Here is a 21,708-nt window from a genome sequence, read left to right as displayed (position 1 = left end):
ATAGTCGAATTTCGACTACTGCGGGACCTCTAGTTGCTTCAATTATTCGAATATAGGGATCTGAGTTACTACTGAAATTGGTGCATTTTCAGACTTTTTTTAATAATTTAAATCACGGAATCTGTGTACTCATAAAATAACAGATTAAATAAACGGTTTGAATTTTTTTATTAGCAAATAATGTAAAATGAATGAAACGTTCATTCATTCTTATTATTGGAATACTTTTATTACGGCGACATTAGTCTTGTTTAAAGCAATGACGCGAGATGACGTAACGCTAATGACAGAACCTTGTAATCGTTTGGTTTAGTAAACAAGTGTCGGCATTTAGTTGTACAGCACTATCACATTCCAAACACTGTATGATAAACGATAAGCTTAATTAAGTAAGAGCATCCCCTGCTAGTTTATAAATAGCTTATTATATAGGCTATAAGATCATACAGTTAGGTTTTTTAAATTGTAAAATGTTCAATAGAGGACCTTACTGGGAGGTTTTTTTTATTGCTTAGTTGTGTGGACGAGCTCACAGCCTACTTGGTGTTAAGTGGTTACTGGAGCCCATAGATATCTACAACGTAAATGCGCCACACACCTTGAGATATAGTTCTAAGGTCTCAGTATAGTCACAACGGCTTCCCCAACCTTCAAACCGAAACGCATTACTGCTTCACGGCAGAAATAGGCGGGGCGGTGGTACCTACCCGTGCGGACTCATAAGAGGTCCTACCACTAGTAAAACAGAAGTGTTCTAGAATTATTGATTTTACAATAGTAAAACTTTCATGGTGCAATAAAGGTCTTACCTTAGATTAGACGAGTTACGACTCGTGTGAAATTTAATAAAAAATATTTTTACGAGATAACCTCCCGTTTCGGTCAAAGGTTTTGTTAAATGAATTAAAAGATAAAAAGTTTGAACAAAACAAAATGTCTAATGTATAATTATGAAAACTATGATATTTTTACGGCTTAATGTCGCGTTTATTATTATCATTATATTAATTTAATTAAATACTTTGTACTAGTGCATGCGGCAGAGATGCGAATGTTGAGATGGATGTGTGGAGTGACAAGAATGGACAAGATAAAGAATGAGTATATCAGAGGAAGTGTGAAAGTGGCCCCGGTAAGCAACAAATTAAGGAGCGGACGGTTAGCGTGGTATGGACATGTGATGCGTAGAGAGAAGATGCATGTGACTAGGAGATGTATGGAAATGGTAGTGCAATGTAGAGGGGGAAGAGGTCGACCGAAGAGGACATGGATGGAGTGTGTGAATGACGATATGAAAGAAAGAGGAGTGAGTGTTGAGATGACGGCTAATAGAAGAGAATGGAAGAGAAAAATTAGCTGTACCGACCCCACCTAGTGGGATAAGGTGGAGAAAAAGAAGAAGAATTTAATTAAATGCTTTGCAGTTTTCATGGTCACGAATGACTGAAAGTTAACGGGATTCACTCGCAAAATTCATACGTTTTATATCGAAAGTAACAAGCAATTGAAAGTACAATTGCAACCAAGAGGAAGTAACTTAATCAAGTCGCTCCATCAAAATTATTTATGAGATGTAAACCGTATTCTACAACTTGGAGAATATGTTACGGAAGCTGTAAATTTATTAATAAAAGCATCTCTTCAGAACGCTTCTGAAAAGAAAAAGAATGAAAAATACTAGGTACCTACTAAAAATCTATGTTCTATTTATTTTCATACTTGATAACGGTCAAATGCGTCTTTGAACCTTAACTAATAGACTTTATAGTGCATCAAAGTCGCTTTCTCTGTCCCTATATCTGTCTGTCCCTGTGTATGCTTAAATCTTTAAAACGGATTTTGATGCGGTTTTTTTTAATAGATAGTGATTAAAGAGGAATGTCTATATGTATAATAACATCCATTAAATAGTGGAGAAATCAATAATAAATTACGGTTTCCGAAGCGAAGCGAGGGCGGGTCGCTAGTTTATTAATGAAAAGCATCTCTTCAGAACATTTCTGAAAAGAAAAATAATGAAAAATACTAGGTACTAAAAATCTATTTTTTATTTATTTTCATACTTGATAACGGTCAAATGCGTCTTTGAACCTTAACTAATAGACTTTATAGTGCATATTAAAATACCTTGTTCAAATTAGAAGGTGGAATTGTTTTGCTAGTGGTAGGGCGCATTCCCCGCTTCGATCGCGAAGCAGTCATGCGTGCACAACAAATGAGACTTCGAACTCCGTACCGGAGTAAAAAAAAAGGAAATTATTTCTTAATTGGACGTCAGATAATTCACTGTTTTGGCGGTCACAGAAGGATGCCAAACATTGTTTTTTTATTTTACCTTTTTTTTTGGAGATCAATGATTTCATGTCAATACATGGATCTAACATTATCTTAAAGTGTAAAATTTAAATAGTCAAATACTACATCTAAAATCTACTGATGGTAAGGCAATTTGTGAGCCAGCAGCTTTGTGTATGCCACCCTGTCTATATCAGCAGCGAAACAGTAATACCTTCCGTTTTGACAACTGGAGTAGCCTTTATCGTATGAGAGATTCAGAACTCATGTCTCAAGGTGAGTAGAGGCATTTAAGTTGTTGATGTCCGATCGAACCATTGTTTTATGCCATAGATGGGTGAACGAGCTCACGGTCAACCTGGTATGAAGTGGTAAACAACATGAAAGTTGCCTCCCATTTAGAGAGATAAGGAAAATCTCTCAATTGTGTTATATGACGGACTGTTCCGTCCTTCAAATTGGGATTACTGTTTCGCGCCAAAAATTTACGGGATAATTATGTGAAGTTACAACATTGCCACTAGTAGAGAATTGGCAAACTACCACGAGACAAAAAAAAACAGGATTTTTATGACGTCATTCCCGGTGTAAAAGACAAATCCATCTAGAAAGTTCGGAAGTACTAAGAACAAATCTTTCCCATTGATATCCCGCACTATTATAGAACTGATCTCTAGAATATTCGATTTCTTATAAAATACGATCACCAATTTAACGACAAGCAGTGTTTCCATGTACATTCTTTATGTACCAAATATATTAATTCAATGTTCGTTTTCGTCACCTCAATAAGCACACACGAAGGTGAATCATATCGGATATCTTGTCAGCAGGATCCAACGAATTCCACTTGTGGCAACGAGGGAATGCTTTCTCGTGCGCATTAAACAAAGAAGGGGTGTTCCACGGGTATTGTTTGGCGTCTGATATTGCAGCTCTATTCACTGAGTTCCGAGATAAGGCAACAGTTCGTGTACCGGCATTATTGTAATAACGCTTTCGAATTGAGTGAAGCGTACATTCTTGTTTGAATAACGTATTATAGTCTAGAGTTGAGCCGAGTGAAATGCGAAAAATATGACGTCACAGTCTCGCTTGTAAGATCGTTTTTTGTTTTTTTGTTTTTGACAATTCAATTAACGGGTACCGTATGTGGTGTAGGTAAATTATATCTACAGTATTATAGTGTTGAATTGAGCCGAGTAAAATGCGAAAAAAATATTTTTTTTAATTGCTTAGATGGATGGACGAGCTCACAGCCCCCCTGATGTTAAGTGGTTACTGGAGCCCATAGACATCTACAACGTAAATGCGCCACCCACCGCGAGATATAAGCTCTAAGGTCTCAGTATAGTTACGACGGCTACCCCACCCTTCGAACCGAAACGCATTACTGCTTCACGGCGGAAATAGGCGGGGTGGTGGTACCTACCCGTGCGGACTCACAAGAGGTCCTACCACCAGTGATTACGCAAATTATAATTTTGCGGGTTTGATTTTTATTACACGATGTTATTCCTTCACCGTGGAAGTCAATCGTGAACATTTGTTGAGTACGTATTTCATTAGAAAAATTGGTACCCGCCTGCGGGATTCGAACACCGGTGCATCGCTTCATACGAATGCACCGGACGTCTTATCCTTAAGGCCACGACGACTTATATTATATATTATGACGTCACAGTCTCGCTTGTTAGATCGTTTTTTGTTTTTTTTGTTTTTGACAATTCAATTAACGGTATGTGGTGTAGGTAAATAATATCTGCAAAAAAACAAAACACAATAAAATACATATTATATATTTATGAAATATCATAGAAGTGAAACTAGAAGAAGAATGCAAATTGTGCCATGTCAACATCGAGTATTGATATTTAATGGCAATCGTAAAATGTTAATATTCTGCTTAAGCGTATAAGGAATTATGTGTTTATATGCTTTAGAAGCGAACTCGCAAGTGAATAATGACTAACAATTTATAGTCACGTTATCTGTATTATAAACAGTTGGGAAATTTCATGTTGTATTCCCAACTGGCTTCTATTTCCTTAACTTCACTTCTTTGCTCTACAAACTCTAGATTGTTCGCGTCGGTCTGCTTGCTGATATTCTTAACTCTAAGCCCGTTCAATTTTTATAAAACTCAGTTGTATACTTGAATTTTTAACTCGACGCATAATTAAATTTGGTTGTTCGTATAGATAGAATAGAACTTATATCTCAAGGTGGGTGGCGCATTTACGTTGTAGATGTCTATGGGCTTCAGTAACCACTTAATACCAGGTGGGCTGTGAGCTCGTCCACCCATACAAGCAATAAAAAAAAAGGTTATTCAAGAATTGAAAGAAAGTAATATGTATTTTCCAAACAACGATCATAAATATGACATAATAATGTCAATGTATCTTTTCAAAAAAATATCCGCAAAATTTCATTCCTGACTTACACTAAATTGTTGATAGAACAATGTACAACAATCTTAGCAGAAGATAAAGATCAGATAATTATCATCTCAAATTTTAAAGTACAAAGGCAGTTCCAGAAACATGGATGAGAAAAGTCCGGCCTCCTTGGATCGGTCGTAGGGTTGTTAAAACTATTAACCCCAAATTAATAAATTTTAATTTCTTTACTTAAAGAAAATATATCGATATGAACCGGTTGAATCTTTTAAAATGAGTTTTGACTATACTATATACCTATTAGGTATTTCAATTGTAACGGTAACTATGGTAGAAAAGAATAAATTGGAATAAAACCTGAATCACGCTACAAACCTTTCTAAAATAAAATTGCATATAACATCCATCATAATATAACAAAAACATTCGAAGTGTCAATCTACCGAGTAACAACAACGTAGGTAGAAGGTATTTTCTTCGTAATACCTATAATAATAGAGGATAAAAACGTAATGAACAAAAAATGCCAGTAATTACAAAAATTAAGTTCGTATTCTTTTTCAATATAGAATCATACAGCAGCGAAATGCGAAATTTAGCAAATTAACCTGGCAACCCTATACCGTCCCGAGTAATTACGTTTATCGGAGCGTTAAATGAGCGTTGCAATCTTTAATCAGTTTCAGATTCTTTTTTTTTTTATCCATTTCACGGCACAAGCCGTCGCAGATAGAGGTTTGAGATTTTTGTAAACAAACAGATTTTCTAACACTTTAAATTTATTATGAACTTTAAAATTAACCTAATTTTTTTCAGGATATTTTAAATGTATGATAAACATTTTATTAATTACAAATCGGCACCCATAATCATAAAAAATAGATTGCTCATAGCTTTGAAAGTGCATGGTTGAAAAAGGGGATTGTTTGCAAAGTGTTGGTACAGAATTAGCTATTGTGTTGGTATCTAAATACGATCGGCATGAAATGTAAACACCCGTCATTAGATTTGTAGGTGAACCTCTATACTTACCGAAAGATAACCAGCATACTGATAAATTCGGAACAACAACAATGTGTTTTGTATAAAAGTTTACGAAACACAAGTTTCCTGATAGAATCCCTGTTCAAATCGTAAATTGGTAGAAAATCTAGAAAACTCTACAAAAAAAAACTTCAGAGGTGTCAAGGGACACCCGGATGGAACGAAGTTCCTTTCGACTAATTAGTGAAGGAATTGTATTTTTTTTTTTAAGTTATAATAATAAATTACGGCATTATGAAGAAGAAAAAAAGAATACTATGAACTACATTACTATTGTTGAAACGCTATCTCGAGAAACTGTACTCATTACGCGGACCAATCGGATACGAGCAATGTCACGCGATAAGCGCCTACACGTTGACTGGTCAGAATGGCGGATCTAAAAAGTGTCGTGACAACTTTTCGCAAGAATTTTTTCCGTCTAGCCTCCTTTCACAACGCGCGATAAGGAACTTCGTTCCAAAAATATGTAAATAAGTAAGTTGCGTACGACGAATCGGGTAATTAGGTGAGTCCTCTCGTTCGAATTCACATTAGTGTCACACGATAATCGATTACTGCCATTGTGATCGAAGCCGCGACGGTTCTGTGACGGCCTTAATTTCAAACGTCAAATAATAAAGAATTGTTTTTCCAACGTATCGACAAAGAAGTATTCAATAGCAATGTACGCTACCTAACTAAGTAAAAACTGACAGATGTTGTTTTGATATTCGTAAGATAACTTTCTGCTTTAGCTGCTGTTAAGCTGTGTTTATTAGTTAAATATTAAGTTAGTTATTAAGTAACTATACTTGAGACCTTAGGACTTATATCTCAAGGTGGGTGGGTGGCGTATTTACGTCGTAGATGTCTATGGGCTCCAGTAACCACTTCACACCAGGTGCACTGTGAGCTCGTCCACCCATCTAAACAATACAGAAAAAATACTATCTCAGCAAACAGAATTAAATGCAAGATTGGTTGGTACTAGACATAGATAGGTATGTTATAAAAATAAGTGAATTTCACTATCTTGTCTATATCTCCAACTAAGTAATGTTGTGTACCGATATATTTTTTATATTAAAGCCGATATACGGTTGCAATTGAAAACACAATGGTACGTCTCAGGCTAGAATGCAGAGTTCACTTTTTCTCATCTGGAGGCTTTATTTGCTTAAAAGTAAGTTTTTTATCTTAGTGAGATAAAATCCTACAGCGACTTTCAGGACGATATTTATCGTTCCGATATTGAATCGATACGTAACAAACTACGGTACGTATTTCCAAGCACGGGATCTGGTTTCATTCAGGGAACAGTGAATGCATCTCACACAAAACAGTAGGTACTACCGACATGGCATCATTGTGCTCAACAAAAAAGCTGAAGTGCTAATTTTGCATGCACTACGCTGCTCGTGGATGCCATTATGAGCTTACAAACTCTACTCCGGATACGTAATTAGAGATCCGGAATTAATACCCTCGTACCGGTATTACGTGGATACGACATACCAAAAATATATTAGGTATATTTTTACAAACGTAAATACTTTAGAACTGAAGTACTAAATGAGTCTGTAGCGAATGTTCTATATTTAGATTGGATAGGAATTTAAAAATAGTAATATGAAAAGTACATGTGTGATATTCGAATATAATAAAAATCTAATTCGTCACTTTTGCTCTCAGCAGAAGCATTGAGATTTGTTAATGAAAAAATTTAATTAATAAAATTGATTATACGTTATAATATTATATATACAATTTGTTATAATTAATACGCATAAAAAAACCGTCTAATCAGACTTCAAACACAGCTATTGGAAGCCTATTGTTTTGGAACCAGCTATTGTATATCATAAATTTGAAAATTGGGCAGCATGCGTGCATTAAATAAACGGGGTGATTTATAAATAAATGCTTTATTGAATGGGGTTGGCGTTGGCGAAAGTAAGACGTTTGGCGTAAGACAAAATCCAACGATTACGGATGTGGTGTATATTATATACAATTAATATAACCGCACCGTCTGCATCGAGAAAGAAAACATGGCGTTTAATCGAAAAAGTCAGTAGTGATAGGGAAAGTTTTAATTTAGATACTACAATAACATTTTCATTAAGTATATATACAGGATTGAGTTCTCAAACTTTGGAAATTTATTATAAATCGAACGAAAGATTCTGACGAACACAAGTCGCTTATTCTCCAACATAAATTTTGGACATTAGAGAGGTAACTTTTCAAATTGAGAATCTTGGAAAGTTTTCAAAAGCGTTAGTGTTAACCTAAAATTATTTTGTTTCATTTTTATTCATATCAAATGTGTACAATAACATCTTTGAATGTATATGAAATTGTATATTAAATGTTAATTATTAATTAGTGAATATTTTCGCTCGCTTTAGGCGATAAGATCGCTTTTTTTTTTATTGCTTAGATGGATGGACGAGCTCACAGCCCACCTGGTGTTAAGTGGTTACTGGAGCCCATAGACATCTACAACGTAAATGCGCCACCCACCTCGAGATATAAGTTCTAAGGTCTCAGTATAGTTACAACGGCTACCCCACCCTTCGAACCGAAACGCATTACTGCTTCACGGCGGAAATAGGCGGCATATTGTATTTTTAATGGTTTCATCGGTATTATATCTTTAGCGGTCCCCACACGAATTGCCTGATGTGGGCATCGAACTCACGACCCTCGGCACAACAGTCAGGACGACTAACTACTACACCACCGAGTCATTCGAATTATAAATAAAGTTTTAAAGAATTACTTAACTCGAAAACGTCTTTAAAATTGATAAGGATTTATGCTTTTTTATTGTATCGTTAAATATTCAATATTTAACTATTAATCACAGGAGTTCTTTGACAAATTTGGACTTACGTTCCGATACTCTGAACAATGTATGAGTCTTTCCACGCTTAGCTCAGTAATTTAAATTTCGTAATTTTTTCAGGATTTTTTCAGAAATTTAAATTTCGTAATTAATATTCGGTATTACCATGATTTCATTCTAATTGTATTATTAGAAAATCATTGGATAATTAATGCAGTTTCACGTGCAAATGCAGTCATGGATCAACAAACAGGCATCGAGCATCAAACATCGATCTAAAAAAAACAAAACAAATATGACGAATGAACTGATAGAATTTTGCGGTGTGCGTCGAAAAAACCGAGCAAACACATGCGAATATCAATCTGCCGTGAATTCGAATCCAATTTGAAGCGTGCAACGACTGACGTAAAAAAAAAAAAAAAAAACTTTAAAACACCTTACGCGAACCAGTTACAGACCGTTTTGCAGTATTTTGCACGTTATTGAAATAGAAATAAAATAGTTTTAGAAATGTCACACGAATTAACTTTGTTTTATTGTCACTGTTTTAGTGTGACTCATTTAAGGAGAGAGAGAAACCTTTAGGCGCGCGGAAATGAGCCATTTTTGATGAATTTTTTTTGAAGGTCATGTAAGGATTACTAAATTTTCAAACGTCAATATGATTTTAGTATTTTATTGTATTGATGGTGATGGTGGCCATGGCATTAAATGTACCGATTCATTAATACAAAGCGTCAGTAACTTAATTGTTAAGACACCAGGTATCCGTTGAAGCGACTATTGCGAGGTTTGAAACTTAGGGACGGACAAACTTAAAAATCAAAGACGCGAAAGTTGTAAAATTTGCCTGGTGACTGAGATCGTATTGTAAGAACTAAACTGCCTATTTCAGATGGGAAGCACTCAAATGATCCGATAAAAAATCATATTAATAAATAGGTCCGATCAATTTATTTACTTATAATTTGTCAAGGTTCTGAATAGATGGAGTAGGTAATGGTAATCATTTTAAGCAGGTAAAAACTATTTAATACAATATAAGGAATTGTATGGATTTTCGACATTGCATGTCTAATATCGCGAATTTAGACTTCGAGCCAAGATCTAATCTTCCAAATCTGGACATCAACTGTAGTAAAAATATAGATCAACATAATGCTTTCATCACATCGCTCATATAAACACATAGAATCCCTATTTAAATCGGTACACATTTATATTCTTAAAATTTTAAAGCGTCAGTGGGTTTACAAGAAATTGCACTTTAATGTTTCAACATTAATGACTAATGTTGTGTGTGTATCGAGGATATAATCTGCATTGCATCGCCCCAGGCGGTGTCCGGGTATTGGAATCGTATTGCGGGTTCAAGAGAAACTAGGTCGTGGGAGTTAAATAAGGATGCGCACCAAGTAAATAGCCTCGCGAGACGAAATAAGCAGTGAACAGTGATATTGGTAGAAAATGAAGGAAGTTATTCAGCGGTTTACATTCTCAAAGATGATAATCGTTTCACGGTTCTCTTTCTTAAAGAATGACATGAAGTCGATCAAAATAGAATCGATCACCGATACGAGTTCCCACCACTATATTTAATTTTAATTTCCGATGTTTGTGTACTGTTCCCAGACCCATCAACAAGAGTAAGCTCTATTCGTATTTAAAATATGAAAAAAACCGCGAATATCTAAAATAATTCGTAGAACTGATTATTGAATAAAGTAAACTATAAATATTATTGCAACAAACATTTTACAGCATTTCAGTGTTCGTCTGTAACTTAGAAGTTAGACCAATCAAAGTAAAGCTCATCGATATTTTAGTGCTTTTCATTGGTATCGATTTAAGGATTGCATACACCAGATTAATTACTTAAATGAAGCTATTCATTATGGTTATAATATTATAATCCGCTTATCTCGTTAACATATGCGCGGTGTTAGTCTTGAACCGACAATAGATTCAATCAAATGCTCGCGATTCATTATGCGGGTGCACTTGATCTCCTGAATAAGAGAGCATAATAGATTTGCAATTTATTTAATAGAATTTATCGGAACAGAAAAAGTCGCATTTTATTTAGTTCCGGAACATAATTATTTTCATTCTTTGACAAACATTCAGAATCAAGATCGAGAGAGAAAGGCTCTTATACTTTTAAAAACCGTACAATCTTTATCAAACTCGGTGGAACATAGCTTCATTTTAGATGACGTCATTTGGGGCCAAATAAAAACGACGAGCTAACCTCATTACATATATAAGATTAACCATAGTTGATATCATGCGTTGTGATTAGTGTTTAGCTTGACAAGAAAAAATGTTAGAATTTTTGGTTTTTGTTTAATTACCAGACGCGCTCTATGGTTTGGCTTGCGTAAAGTAATTCAGGTAAAATAATGAAATGTGAGTTGCAGATGAATTATTACGTAAAATCCCGGATAAGCGAACACGCTATGATATTTATATTAACAGATATAACCGGCGTTACCCGGATCATCTATTATGATAAAAAGAAGCGTATGCGTATAATTACGGTTATAAAAGATGGTTCTGCGAATTTTGCCTTCCTTCCTTCCTTGCCCTTAATCCGTTAAGCCGTTTTTGCATGATTAAGTAAAGTACACATTAAAACTTTAACATTTGAAATGGACCATATGTTTGTCTTCCTACAAAAGCAATAAAAAAGTCAGTTTAATTTGTCAAATGTAAGTCGCCTTTATTACATTTCTGAATATTTCGGTTAGCGCTATTGTGGAAGCCGTATCGGATTGGCTCTGCCCTTGGCATTGCTAATGTCTATGACCGACGGTGACTACGACGACGGTAAATTATCATCAGATAGGCCAATAAAGAGACAATAATTCAACCGTCATTTTGTAATATTCACTAGAATAATTTATGTTGATGTAAATATTGCAAACCTGTATTTTTATATTACATATTTATATGGTTGCGTTATAAGTGATGAGTCAAAATTACTCGCAACTTTAAAAGTATTTTTCAGCTGAGAATAATCAATCGCATTCTATGCATTAGGTCCTGACTGAATGTTCATGTGATGTTAAAACAGTGTCTCAATCTAGTGCATTTATCATAACTAGTGGTCGTTCGGTAGTCGAAATTCGACTATAATTAATTTAAATTATAAGTTTGAACATCATTAAGGGTTTATTGTCAAAAACTATCACAGCCCTCTCTCAGCTGTTCATCTCGTATTATTTGTCAAATATAAACGTTTTCTTTTCTTTTCTTTTTTTTGGGATGGGAAATAAAAACGTTGCACCAACTGATTTCAGGTCATGAGTTCAACGGTGCAGATGTTTTTTTTTGTGATTGCTTAAAGTCTAGCTGACGCCCGTCACCAGGTACGCGGAAGTTATTAGCGGGGTTATTGAACTTACCCGCCTTGGTTCAGACGCCACCCGCCTATATGAACCGGTGAACTTGGATTTATTTATTTAATGCTTTCTAGTTTAATTTTTTGAGCACGCGATGCTGATGAGACAGTAAAGTAAAAAAGTTGTTAAATTACATTGAATTCATTAAAATTAGTACAAAAAATTTTTTTCTTCGATCTATCGCATATCGTCGTATTTACCTTTCGAATTATTAATTCATTTATTTTGTGAATATAAACATTAAAATAGAATTAAAACTACTTTGATGGTTAAATTTCGCGTTTTTCTTGTCATTATATTATTTATGACGTGTTGAATTCTTTACAGTTTCCGTGAATACACGACTCTTTATAACGATTTATTGACAATAAAAAACGAGAAAGTAAACTTTTTAAAACTAGTTTTAATACTAAATCTAAAATTCGCAGGACCTGAACAAAATACCTACTACACTATCAAAATACCTACTTCGATTACCTTTAAACGAAGTCAATGGCAGAATATGTTACGTAAAAGGAGTTATACTAAGCACCAATTAACTGTTTGTGCCTCAATATATTTCGCTAAGTACTTATTTACAAGCCATTAAATTAACACACACCCAGTAGTTAAACGATCGTAGCTAAACACACATTACATTGACAATATAATAAAAGGGCGAGGCTGAAAATATTTAAATTCCATTATATTTCAGTTGAGAATTAGTGAAAAGGTTTTTGTTTCTTGCATTCATCGAATGAATGAGCTCTCCAGGTTTTAAGTGTTTATTGCAGCTCATAAAATCACAATGTGAATAATAATAATAATAATAATAACTGGGAACACATCACACACGGTCATGCGGTCCCAAATTAGGATTCCCTGTGTTGTAGATACCAGAGATTGAATAGTCCCTCGGCGCAATAGTCACAGTCGCTAACTACTGCACATCAAATCAGTCAGAGAATACCGTCACCCACTTAGAGATATGAGGTCGACGTCTCAATGGTATTGTTTACCGACTGTCACTTCTATCAAACTCGACAGCACGACGGTTTCCGGCCACAAGTAGTGAGCTATTTTTTTTTCTTTCCTAGGCTGATAGTCTTGAGAAACCATTACAGCGTAATGAGCTCACGGGGCCCAAACCTGACGTCGTTGCTAACACTAACCCTAGCAAGAACGGTACATCGCAGAATCTACCACCGGATCGGAAGCGCGACCCACTGAGAGGATCCGGCGAGAAACTTAGTGGGCTGTCTCTGTGCGTTAATTTACTCGCCGAGCCCTTCGCCGCACGCGACGGGTTCGACGAGAACGATGACCGGTGCTTGGGGTATCTAAGAGTGCCGTTAGTGGATTGGGAGGATCCGAAATGACGTGTTTTGGGCGACGTCGACTGTTTACCATTTGGTCCGCAGGTTCGGGAAAATAGTGAGCGGCATTGGGCTAGCAATAAGTGCCCAGTAAATACCGATTGGCAATCGTGGTATAATACCCAGGTATGCCCAGAGTACGCTGCTGTCCGGTCTTCGGTGAATTCTCTAGTCGCGTTTTAGCGCGGCTACTGGAAGATGATGTGGAGATATTCGAGACACCACACAGCCCTAGTAGATGCAGAATAAATGTCCTATTAAATCGAAAATATTTAATTTGGTCACGTATTACGCATTACAACTGCTTATTTATTGTATTACTAAATGCTGGTTATAATTTAATTTGTAAATTTCGGGAAAAGTCTGAAGATCAAGATAACGTTTTGGAGATGTACATAGCCAGGCAAATGCGACTGTGATGTACATGATTTTGCCACTGTGTCTCCTTTCCCTAAAGTCCTTATAAGATTCATAATACTATATTAGTCGGATGAGATAAGGGGTTGTTGATGAATGGATACCGTTCTGGCTATTACTGTAGGGAAATTTGAATAGAATCTTACCAATTTGAGTAGTAGGACAATCGTTCTTTAAAAGTAATGTAAAATTGGGATCGTGGTGGATTAACTAAAACTATTTCACTATTGCAGTTTTATTGATCTCTTCCCAAATCTTCTCTACTATTATTATAATAAAATATTTAACTGAAAACTTTTCTTCACGTCTTGCTCACTCAATCGTTCTCGCCATCTTGCTTTTCTCTTTTATTCTTTCTTTCTTTATCTTAACGCTTCGTTCCACACTCTTTTTATACGTTCCATTTTTACCAAAACAACAGTAATGACACTTAATAAGCAGCGTCAGTGCGGTGGTGTTTCTCTATAAATGCTTAACATTCAAATGAACCCCGAATCGTCATCTTCGTTAATTAAAACAATACTATAAAAATTCCTTAATCACACATTAACATATTGGAACTAAACTTAAAAATGTGACGGTGCGTGCTTAATCTCGAATATGCGACTTCTCTAATACAAGTCAGTTATGACACACGAATAACCACACTTTTTTTTTCTTTTGGGCCGGGAACCGAATCTCCTTCGAGGTCCCCGCGCCTAAGGGGGTATGTGGGACTTGACGATCTGCTGATGTTGGGAGCAGACCGCGGGCCCAAGGAGTTTTAGGGCCCTACCGCACTAAACGACTCTCCTGCACTCTTACACCCGACGTCCGATCTGCGTCCGGGGTCAGAACCCGATCAGAGTAGGGGGTCAACACTACAACCAGACTCGCGGCGCCACCCACACGAATAACCACACAGCCTTAATGTCTCGTTTGAAAATTAACTTAGCGCACGCCGTACGCACTAATTGACGACGCCATCGAAAACTCGCAAGTTTCCAAACTTAAGGCTCTTGAACTATTTTAAACTAGACACGTGATTGCTGCCTCAGACTTCTAGTGAGCACACTCGAAAATTAGTAAGACATGTTAACTCATATCTATTAAGATGTTATGATGCGTGTGATTTTGCGAAGGCCATTGATTCAAATCTTAGTTTCGGTCATAAAATATGACGTACGAATTAAAGTTGCGAAATTTTTTTTATTGCTTATGTGGGTGGACGAGCTCACAGCCCACCTGGTTGTTAAGTGGTTACTGGAGCCCATAGACATCTACAACGTAAATGCGCCACCCACCTTGAGATATAAGTACTGAAGTCTCAGTATAGTTACAACGGCTGGCCCACCCTTCAAACCGAAACGCATTATTGCTTCACGGCGGAAATAGGCGGGGTGGTGGTACCTACCCGTGCGGATTTACAAGAGGTCCTATTACCAATAAAAAATTGTCTCCAAAAACATTAAATAAAACATTTCGTTCGAATATTCGTAACACAAATTCTTAGATAAGGCGGCACACGATACTTACTCGAAATTGTGTTTAAAAAAAAAGAAGATCAAACGGTCTTGCGAGCGGTTCTCAAAGTTTCGGGTAACGTGAACGAGATTCGAATAATGGCACAATTAAAGTCTGTCCGGATTAACCGAATAATTCAGGTCAAGCCATCACGATTTTAGCGAATTCAACCAAGTAACGGCCTAGTTGTTACTCCGTGACCTCGGGTATTAAGCGACGTTTTTGGCTAGAACACATCGGGGCCAGTGGGACGTTTTATAATGTCAGTTCTATGCCAGGAAACTAAACACAATGGGCTAGCATTAAACCTTGATGACAGAATAGACTAGCTTTATGCAGACATTATGCGGAAAGATCTGTGCCAAAAAAATCATCTATATATATAAAAATGAATTGCTGTTCGTTAGTCTCGCTAAAACTCGAGAGCGGCTGGACCGATTTGGCTAATTTTGGTCTTGAATTATTTGTGAAAGTCCAGAGAAGGTTTAAGGGGTAAATAAATATGAAAATGCTTGGAATTAAATAAAAATAACAGTTTTGTTTTTTCTTTGACGTGTCCCCCGTCGGAAGGATTCCTTTTGTTTGTTTTAAGTTTATTTTATACAAAAGTTTAGGTCTTTTATTTATCGACCGAGGCACTACGAAGTCTGCCGGGTCAACTAGTATATATATTTATGTCAACATTAACCTCCACTTTTTATGGACTAATTAATATTTATTGAGCAAGTTAGGTGGAGAGGCGAATATCAGAACTGACATGGTTATCAGAACCCATAGACAAAACGACGCAAATGCCATCACTTACTTTAACGAAAGTTGTTTAAATTCTATTACATACCCGTGAAACATAAGGTCATTATTTAATATCTAAATGGGTATATGTTTACACATACCTAAGTATATAAGTATGAATATCAGTCTCTGGTTCCCATAGTACTAATAAGGAAATCAATTTTGGATCCACATAACCTTATTTTATTTGCCCCAAGTTTTTATAATTATTATGTATTGAATAACGGATATTCTATCCTCCCCCTCTCGGCTCACAATACCTATATAATTTCATCAGTAACAACGTAATTTTATAAATATAGCAGGCTTAATTTTTATTAAGTTATGTTACTCATTAATCACGGTAGCCGATCGGGAAAATGTATTAGGTACGTATTTCTATAAACACGGTACCAGCCTGTTGGATTCGAACTCTAGAATAGTCGCTGTACCAAGCGTGTCGTATTCCTTCAGACTTAAAATGTATATCACATCGACACAAAAGACATCTGGAAATCCTCAAGTACAGTGTATGCTTTAGAACACTACATGAGTGTAGTGTCTGCTTTCAGAGAGTTAGGTGACGTTCATAATTATCTGTTCAACCCTTCGTGGTTTTGTCATACTCGCATGTCTTCCGAACCAACGACCTAACTGGTAATCAACCCTTAATTCGAACATGAAGCGGCTTGGTCGGTAGGCAGCGGCTTGGCTCTGCCCCTGGCATTGCTGAAGTCCAAGGGTGACGGTAACCACTCACCATCAGGCCGAATGCTCGTCTGCCTACAAGGGCAATAAAAAAAAAAAAAATTGCCTGTTTCTTCCGTAAGCAATTATACCTTTCAGTTTGATGACTACAATAGGCAAATCACGTTTAATATTTACGGCTCTCTCTATATATATATTTTTATGATTGACGCATTACTGGTGGCCCGGAGGCCTTTCCAGTTTCACCAGGACAGGTGGGCGAGCAAAGGCTCAGCCAGGAGGGGTGGGATTTGCTAACAGCTACCCGAGCGCCTCCGAAGGAGACCTAACAGCTCAAGAGCAGCTGCTTCGCGAATGAATCTACTACCGGATCGGAATCGCGACCCGCTGAGAAGATCCGGCGAGAAACTCAGCGAGCTGATTCATGGGTTAGGTTGCACGGCGAACTCTTTGTCGAGTTCGACGAGTACGGTTACCGGGGTCCCTAAGCCTGCTCCTAGTGTTAGAGCTGAAAGCAAGCGACGAGCTGAAGTTCTTTGCTCATAACGAATTCGATAAATAATTTTCCTAACAATGTATTACAACACAAATTGTAACACGCGCTATAAGTTTCGTAACCTATCGGGGGAACGTCATCGGCCCGTGTCGTAACTCGTAACAAGACTAAAAGCGATGTGCTATGAAAATATCGAAGCGAACTTCTATTTCCCATTTCATTTGGCGCGTGTTTCGGCGACTGAGCATGTCGCGAGGAAAAAAAACGTGGGCCTGTCAAAAAACCGTTACGGAAATCGATGTCGTATGTCACACAACAGTGATCGAATTGCAATGAATAGGACCGTGAGCGACGTAATAGAGAACTATCTAGTGACTAAACGAACTATGTAAGAGAAAAACAAAAGTTCTCTATGCAACTTGTGGTTACTGGTGGTAGGATCTCTTGTGAGTCCGCGTGGGTAGGTACTACCACCCTGCCTATTTCTGCCGTGAAGTAGTCAGGCCTTTCGGTTTGAAGGGCGGGGCAGCCGTTGTAACTATAGTTGAGACCTTAGAACTGATATCTCAAGGTGGATGGCGCATTTACGTTGTAGATGGCTATGGGCTCCAGTAACCAGTTAACACCAGGTGGGCTGTGACCTCGTCCACCCATCTAAGCAAAAAAAATTACAAAAGAATGCAGGTGTTGTCGGAAATTTAAAGTTATGGCTCAGGTTAGAAGCGAACATTTCTGTGATTGCCTAAAACCAATATACCGGCAGCCGTCTTGTGCGGGCTAAAAGTCTGCTGTGATTGATTTCAATTGACATTTCAATTGGCCGTCACATTTACTAATATTTGAAATATGGAAAATTGAACAACCAGTTAAGATATAAGCAAAACCTTTTCACCGGTGTAATAATTACATATAAAGTTAATTTTATAGTCGTTGATAAATACAACCTAAATAAATAATAATATTTAAGACCATTGAATGTAATACGACTAATACCGAAAAACTATTGAATTACAGTAGTTTCTGCAAAGCGCACGTTGATTTTTCCGCTTGGAAATACTAAACAACAACGTGCCGCTATGAAATGCCATATTCAGGTCTCAAATGAAAAATGCAGTGTGAAGCGGTCGAGGCGCTGAATGAGGTACCCGGTTGCAAAATGAAAACAAAAATCCCGCGCCGACAGAAAGCGGTTACATCATCAAATAAAAATTCACTTTCCACTAAAACGGAAACTGTTATTTATATTGTTTTCATACGAAAATACCTTAATATATATATTTTATTTTAGTGTACTGGTGGTAGGACCTCTTGTGAGTCCGCACGGGTAGGTACCACCACACTGCTTGTAACTATACTTGAGACCTTAGAACTTATATCTCTCAGTGGGTGGCGCATATACGTTGTAGATGTCTATAGGCTCCAGTAACCACTTAACACCAGGTGGGCTGTGAGCTCGTCCACCCATCTAAGCAATAGAAAAAAGCCACAACGAAAGAATCACTTTAAATTTGCAGGCGTTCTATCGATTTCAATTTGTAATAATTTTCGGCAGCAATCGCTTCAAACTTTTTATGGGTGCTTGAAAAGTAGTCGTATATTATCGTGATACCCGCCGATTCTGTGTAAAATTCATTCAGGATTCAACTTCTATTTGAATATCAACGACTCTTTGAAATTCAATGCGACTTTTATGATAATTTACGTTAAAATCTCCTACCTCCCTTGGTGGGTTTTCATATTCATTGCCAAAAAATACCTGAAATAAAAAAGAACATTATTATTATTGACATAGCTCATAATTAAAACGTGTTTCATTCAAAACGGACGGTGAAGATAGTCTAGCATCATCAGTAATATCAAATTTTATTTCAATACGTGTATGTGCAAGTGTGTGTGTGCGTGCCAGCTTCAGAATATTATATTGCTAAATACAAACATGTATGTAATAAATCTGATGATGAAACAATTCTGAATCAAAATAAGTCAACTTCAAAACGGTGTACTAACACAGAGTTACATTAATTAATAATATTTTATTACAAGATAATTGTATTTTTTTTGTTATTCAACTTCAATTATGCATCAAAATTTTAATGCATTAATCTGCAAATGTTATTCAAAATTAAAGAAATATGCTGCTCAATCGTTCAAAGGAAAATATGGAAGGTAAACTCGTGTTCATAAAATTTTGCTAACAAAATAAAACTGTTCTGCATCACTAAGCCGTAAGTGCTCTTATATAAACACGTAAGTGAAAAACAATTTCACTGCGTATTTATTTATTCTTCGGGATTCTTGCAGAGAATTTATGCGGGAACACGAATAAATCGGATATATAAACGCGAGGTAGCTTATCTTATGAGATATTGCCGCTATAAAGTATTTGAAGTGAGTGGGACGCTTCGAGAACGCAAGAAAGTATTTGAGTTACTACTTAATTTGAAAAATATTATGAGTAAGTGCCCAAGTTTTTTAATTCAATTCGGTCGCAAGATGAAAAAGGTTTTAAGAGATATTTTTTATCATGCAGTGGGACATTATGAATTTTGTCTGAAAATCAATTATCTCTTAGACGATTGTCTTTTTGGTAATCTATATATTAATACGTGAAGCAAAAACTTTGTACCCCTTTTTACGAAAATTGCACGGACAGAGGAGTATGAAATTTCCCACACTTATAGAGAATATAGAGAAGGAGTGCAGAATGCTAATAATTTTTTTTATTAATAAATAAACACCACACACACTACCATGTATTTGACGCACACAAATAAACTCTTTGTTTATTGTCAAACTTTTGTTATTGCTTAAAGTCTGTGGTCAAACTGAGAATAGGCTAATATTGTTTATCTTTAATATTATTTGTCTATAGTGTAGTTTTGGCGAAATATCTGGTTAGAGAAGTATTCAAACTTATAATTTCAATTAACTATAGTCGAATTTCGAATACTGTGGGACCACTAGTATTTATATATTTCGTGTGAAAAAGGAGTATATGTGATTTCATGTCATTATTCATGTCATTATAAAAAAAAAAGCACATATTCACTTAAACATTTCAGTTGATCAAATTGCGCCCTGCTAACCACACGTGTCGTGTAATTAGATAATGGTGATATTTTTTATTCGTTTGCTCATTAATGCCGATCACAGTTACGCATCTGTTCTGTTTAGTTTCGTGATATGAGGAGAATCTATTATTTATTATCAATAGTATACAATTACAATGACCGTGCGTTTACAATATTTGTACATAAAATATCACACAACTTAGACTGGTAGATGTGAATATCATAATACCACCACCCCGCCTATTTCTGCCGTGAAGCAGTAATGCGTTTCGGTTTGAAGGGTGGGGTAGCCGTTGTAACTATACTGAGACCTTAGAACTTATATCTCAAGGTGGGTGGCGCATTTACATTGTAGATGTCTATGGGCTCCAGTATGCACTTAACACCAGGTGGGCTGTGAGCTCGTCCACCCATCTAAGCAATAAAAAAATAAAAAAATATATAGCTTCTAGAAGTCTCCAAGCCACAGAGCAGGCATGCACTTTGGTTCAAAGGACAGGACAACTGATACTAAAATACTTCGAACTCGTTCTGCAACATGTATTGTATGTATTGTATTGTGTTGGTGAATGGTATTGACTTCGCAGTGATTATGGGCTAAAGCCCAAAAGGGTAGGCTAAAGCCCATAAGGCCCATAAGGTACTAAAGTACCGCTTTATACCAGACGGGCCTTTATTTTCTACCCATCTTATTGATTTTAGAGCGTCTTATGCAAAGGTTGGTATCATCCTCCGGACTATTTCAGCTGTGAAGCAATAATGCGATTGGGCTTGAAGGATGGGGTAGTTGTTGAACTATAAAACGGAGACTTAGAACTCATGTCGTGACGACATTAGTATTAGTAACCAATTAGCAACAGGCGGATCGTGAACGTAATAAAAACATCAACATTAGAATCTAAAACTAACAACCTATCATTTCTTTTCAGATGTAGAGCAGTTTACCAGTTTACCCAAGCAATCAAAACCAACCTAATTTTTATAAGTTTTCCTTTGACAAGACTCGTAAATTAGAAACAAAAATTTATTAATGAAACTGTTGCAAATATCCTTGTTGCGATAAAACTTTCCTTTGTATAAAATCGATCATTGAAATCGTCGCTTCAGGCGAACCGGAGGCTAATGTTCTAAAATACGATGAAAATGGCCTACCAATTACTTAGATAACATCTCGAGACATTTTAACGTTAATGGGATGAAAAGATTACGTATTTGTTCAGGAATGAGTTCATTTTTTACTTGCGAAAGTCGCGTTAATCGGATTAAGTTTTTAATCTTTCATCTATATTTTATATGTGTTCAATTCATTATTATTTGACGGGTTCGCTAAGTTCCACAACTCATGGTTACCGAGTTTATTGGCCTGTTTTACGTTCTAAAATCGTCTCCGCAAATATCATCATTCT

General features: G+C 36.4%; 1 protein-coding gene across 17 annotated transcripts in view; it reads right to left on the bottom strand.

The window, feature by feature from the left end:
* RapGAP1 (Rap GTPase activating protein 1) overlaps nt 1–21,708 on the bottom strand; it is a 349,454-nt gene that overhangs the window by 44,977 nt on the left and 282,769 nt on the right. For 9 of the 17 annotated variants that reach the window (XM_089739716.1, XM_089739722.1, XM_089739733.1 and 6 more), the window contains one exon: nt 18,949–18,987. The exons of the other annotated variants lie outside the window; for them this stretch is intronic. In XM_089739716.1, coding sequence (XP_089595842.1) covers nt 18,949–18,987 — 39 coding nt within the window. The remainder of the gene's footprint in view (nt 1–18,948; nt 18,988–21,708) is intronic. 17 annotated transcript variants of the gene reach the window in all.

This window comes from Bombyx mandarina, chromosome 03 (genome assembly GCF_030267445.1).
Source record: "Bombyx mandarina strain Sakado chromosome 03, ASM3026744v2".
Lineage (NCBI taxonomy): Eukaryota > Metazoa > Arthropoda > Insecta > Lepidoptera > Bombycidae > Bombyx > Bombyx mandarina.
The sequence above is the reverse complement of the archived record's forward strand: the minus strand, read 5'-3'. Positions and strand labels throughout refer to the sequence as shown.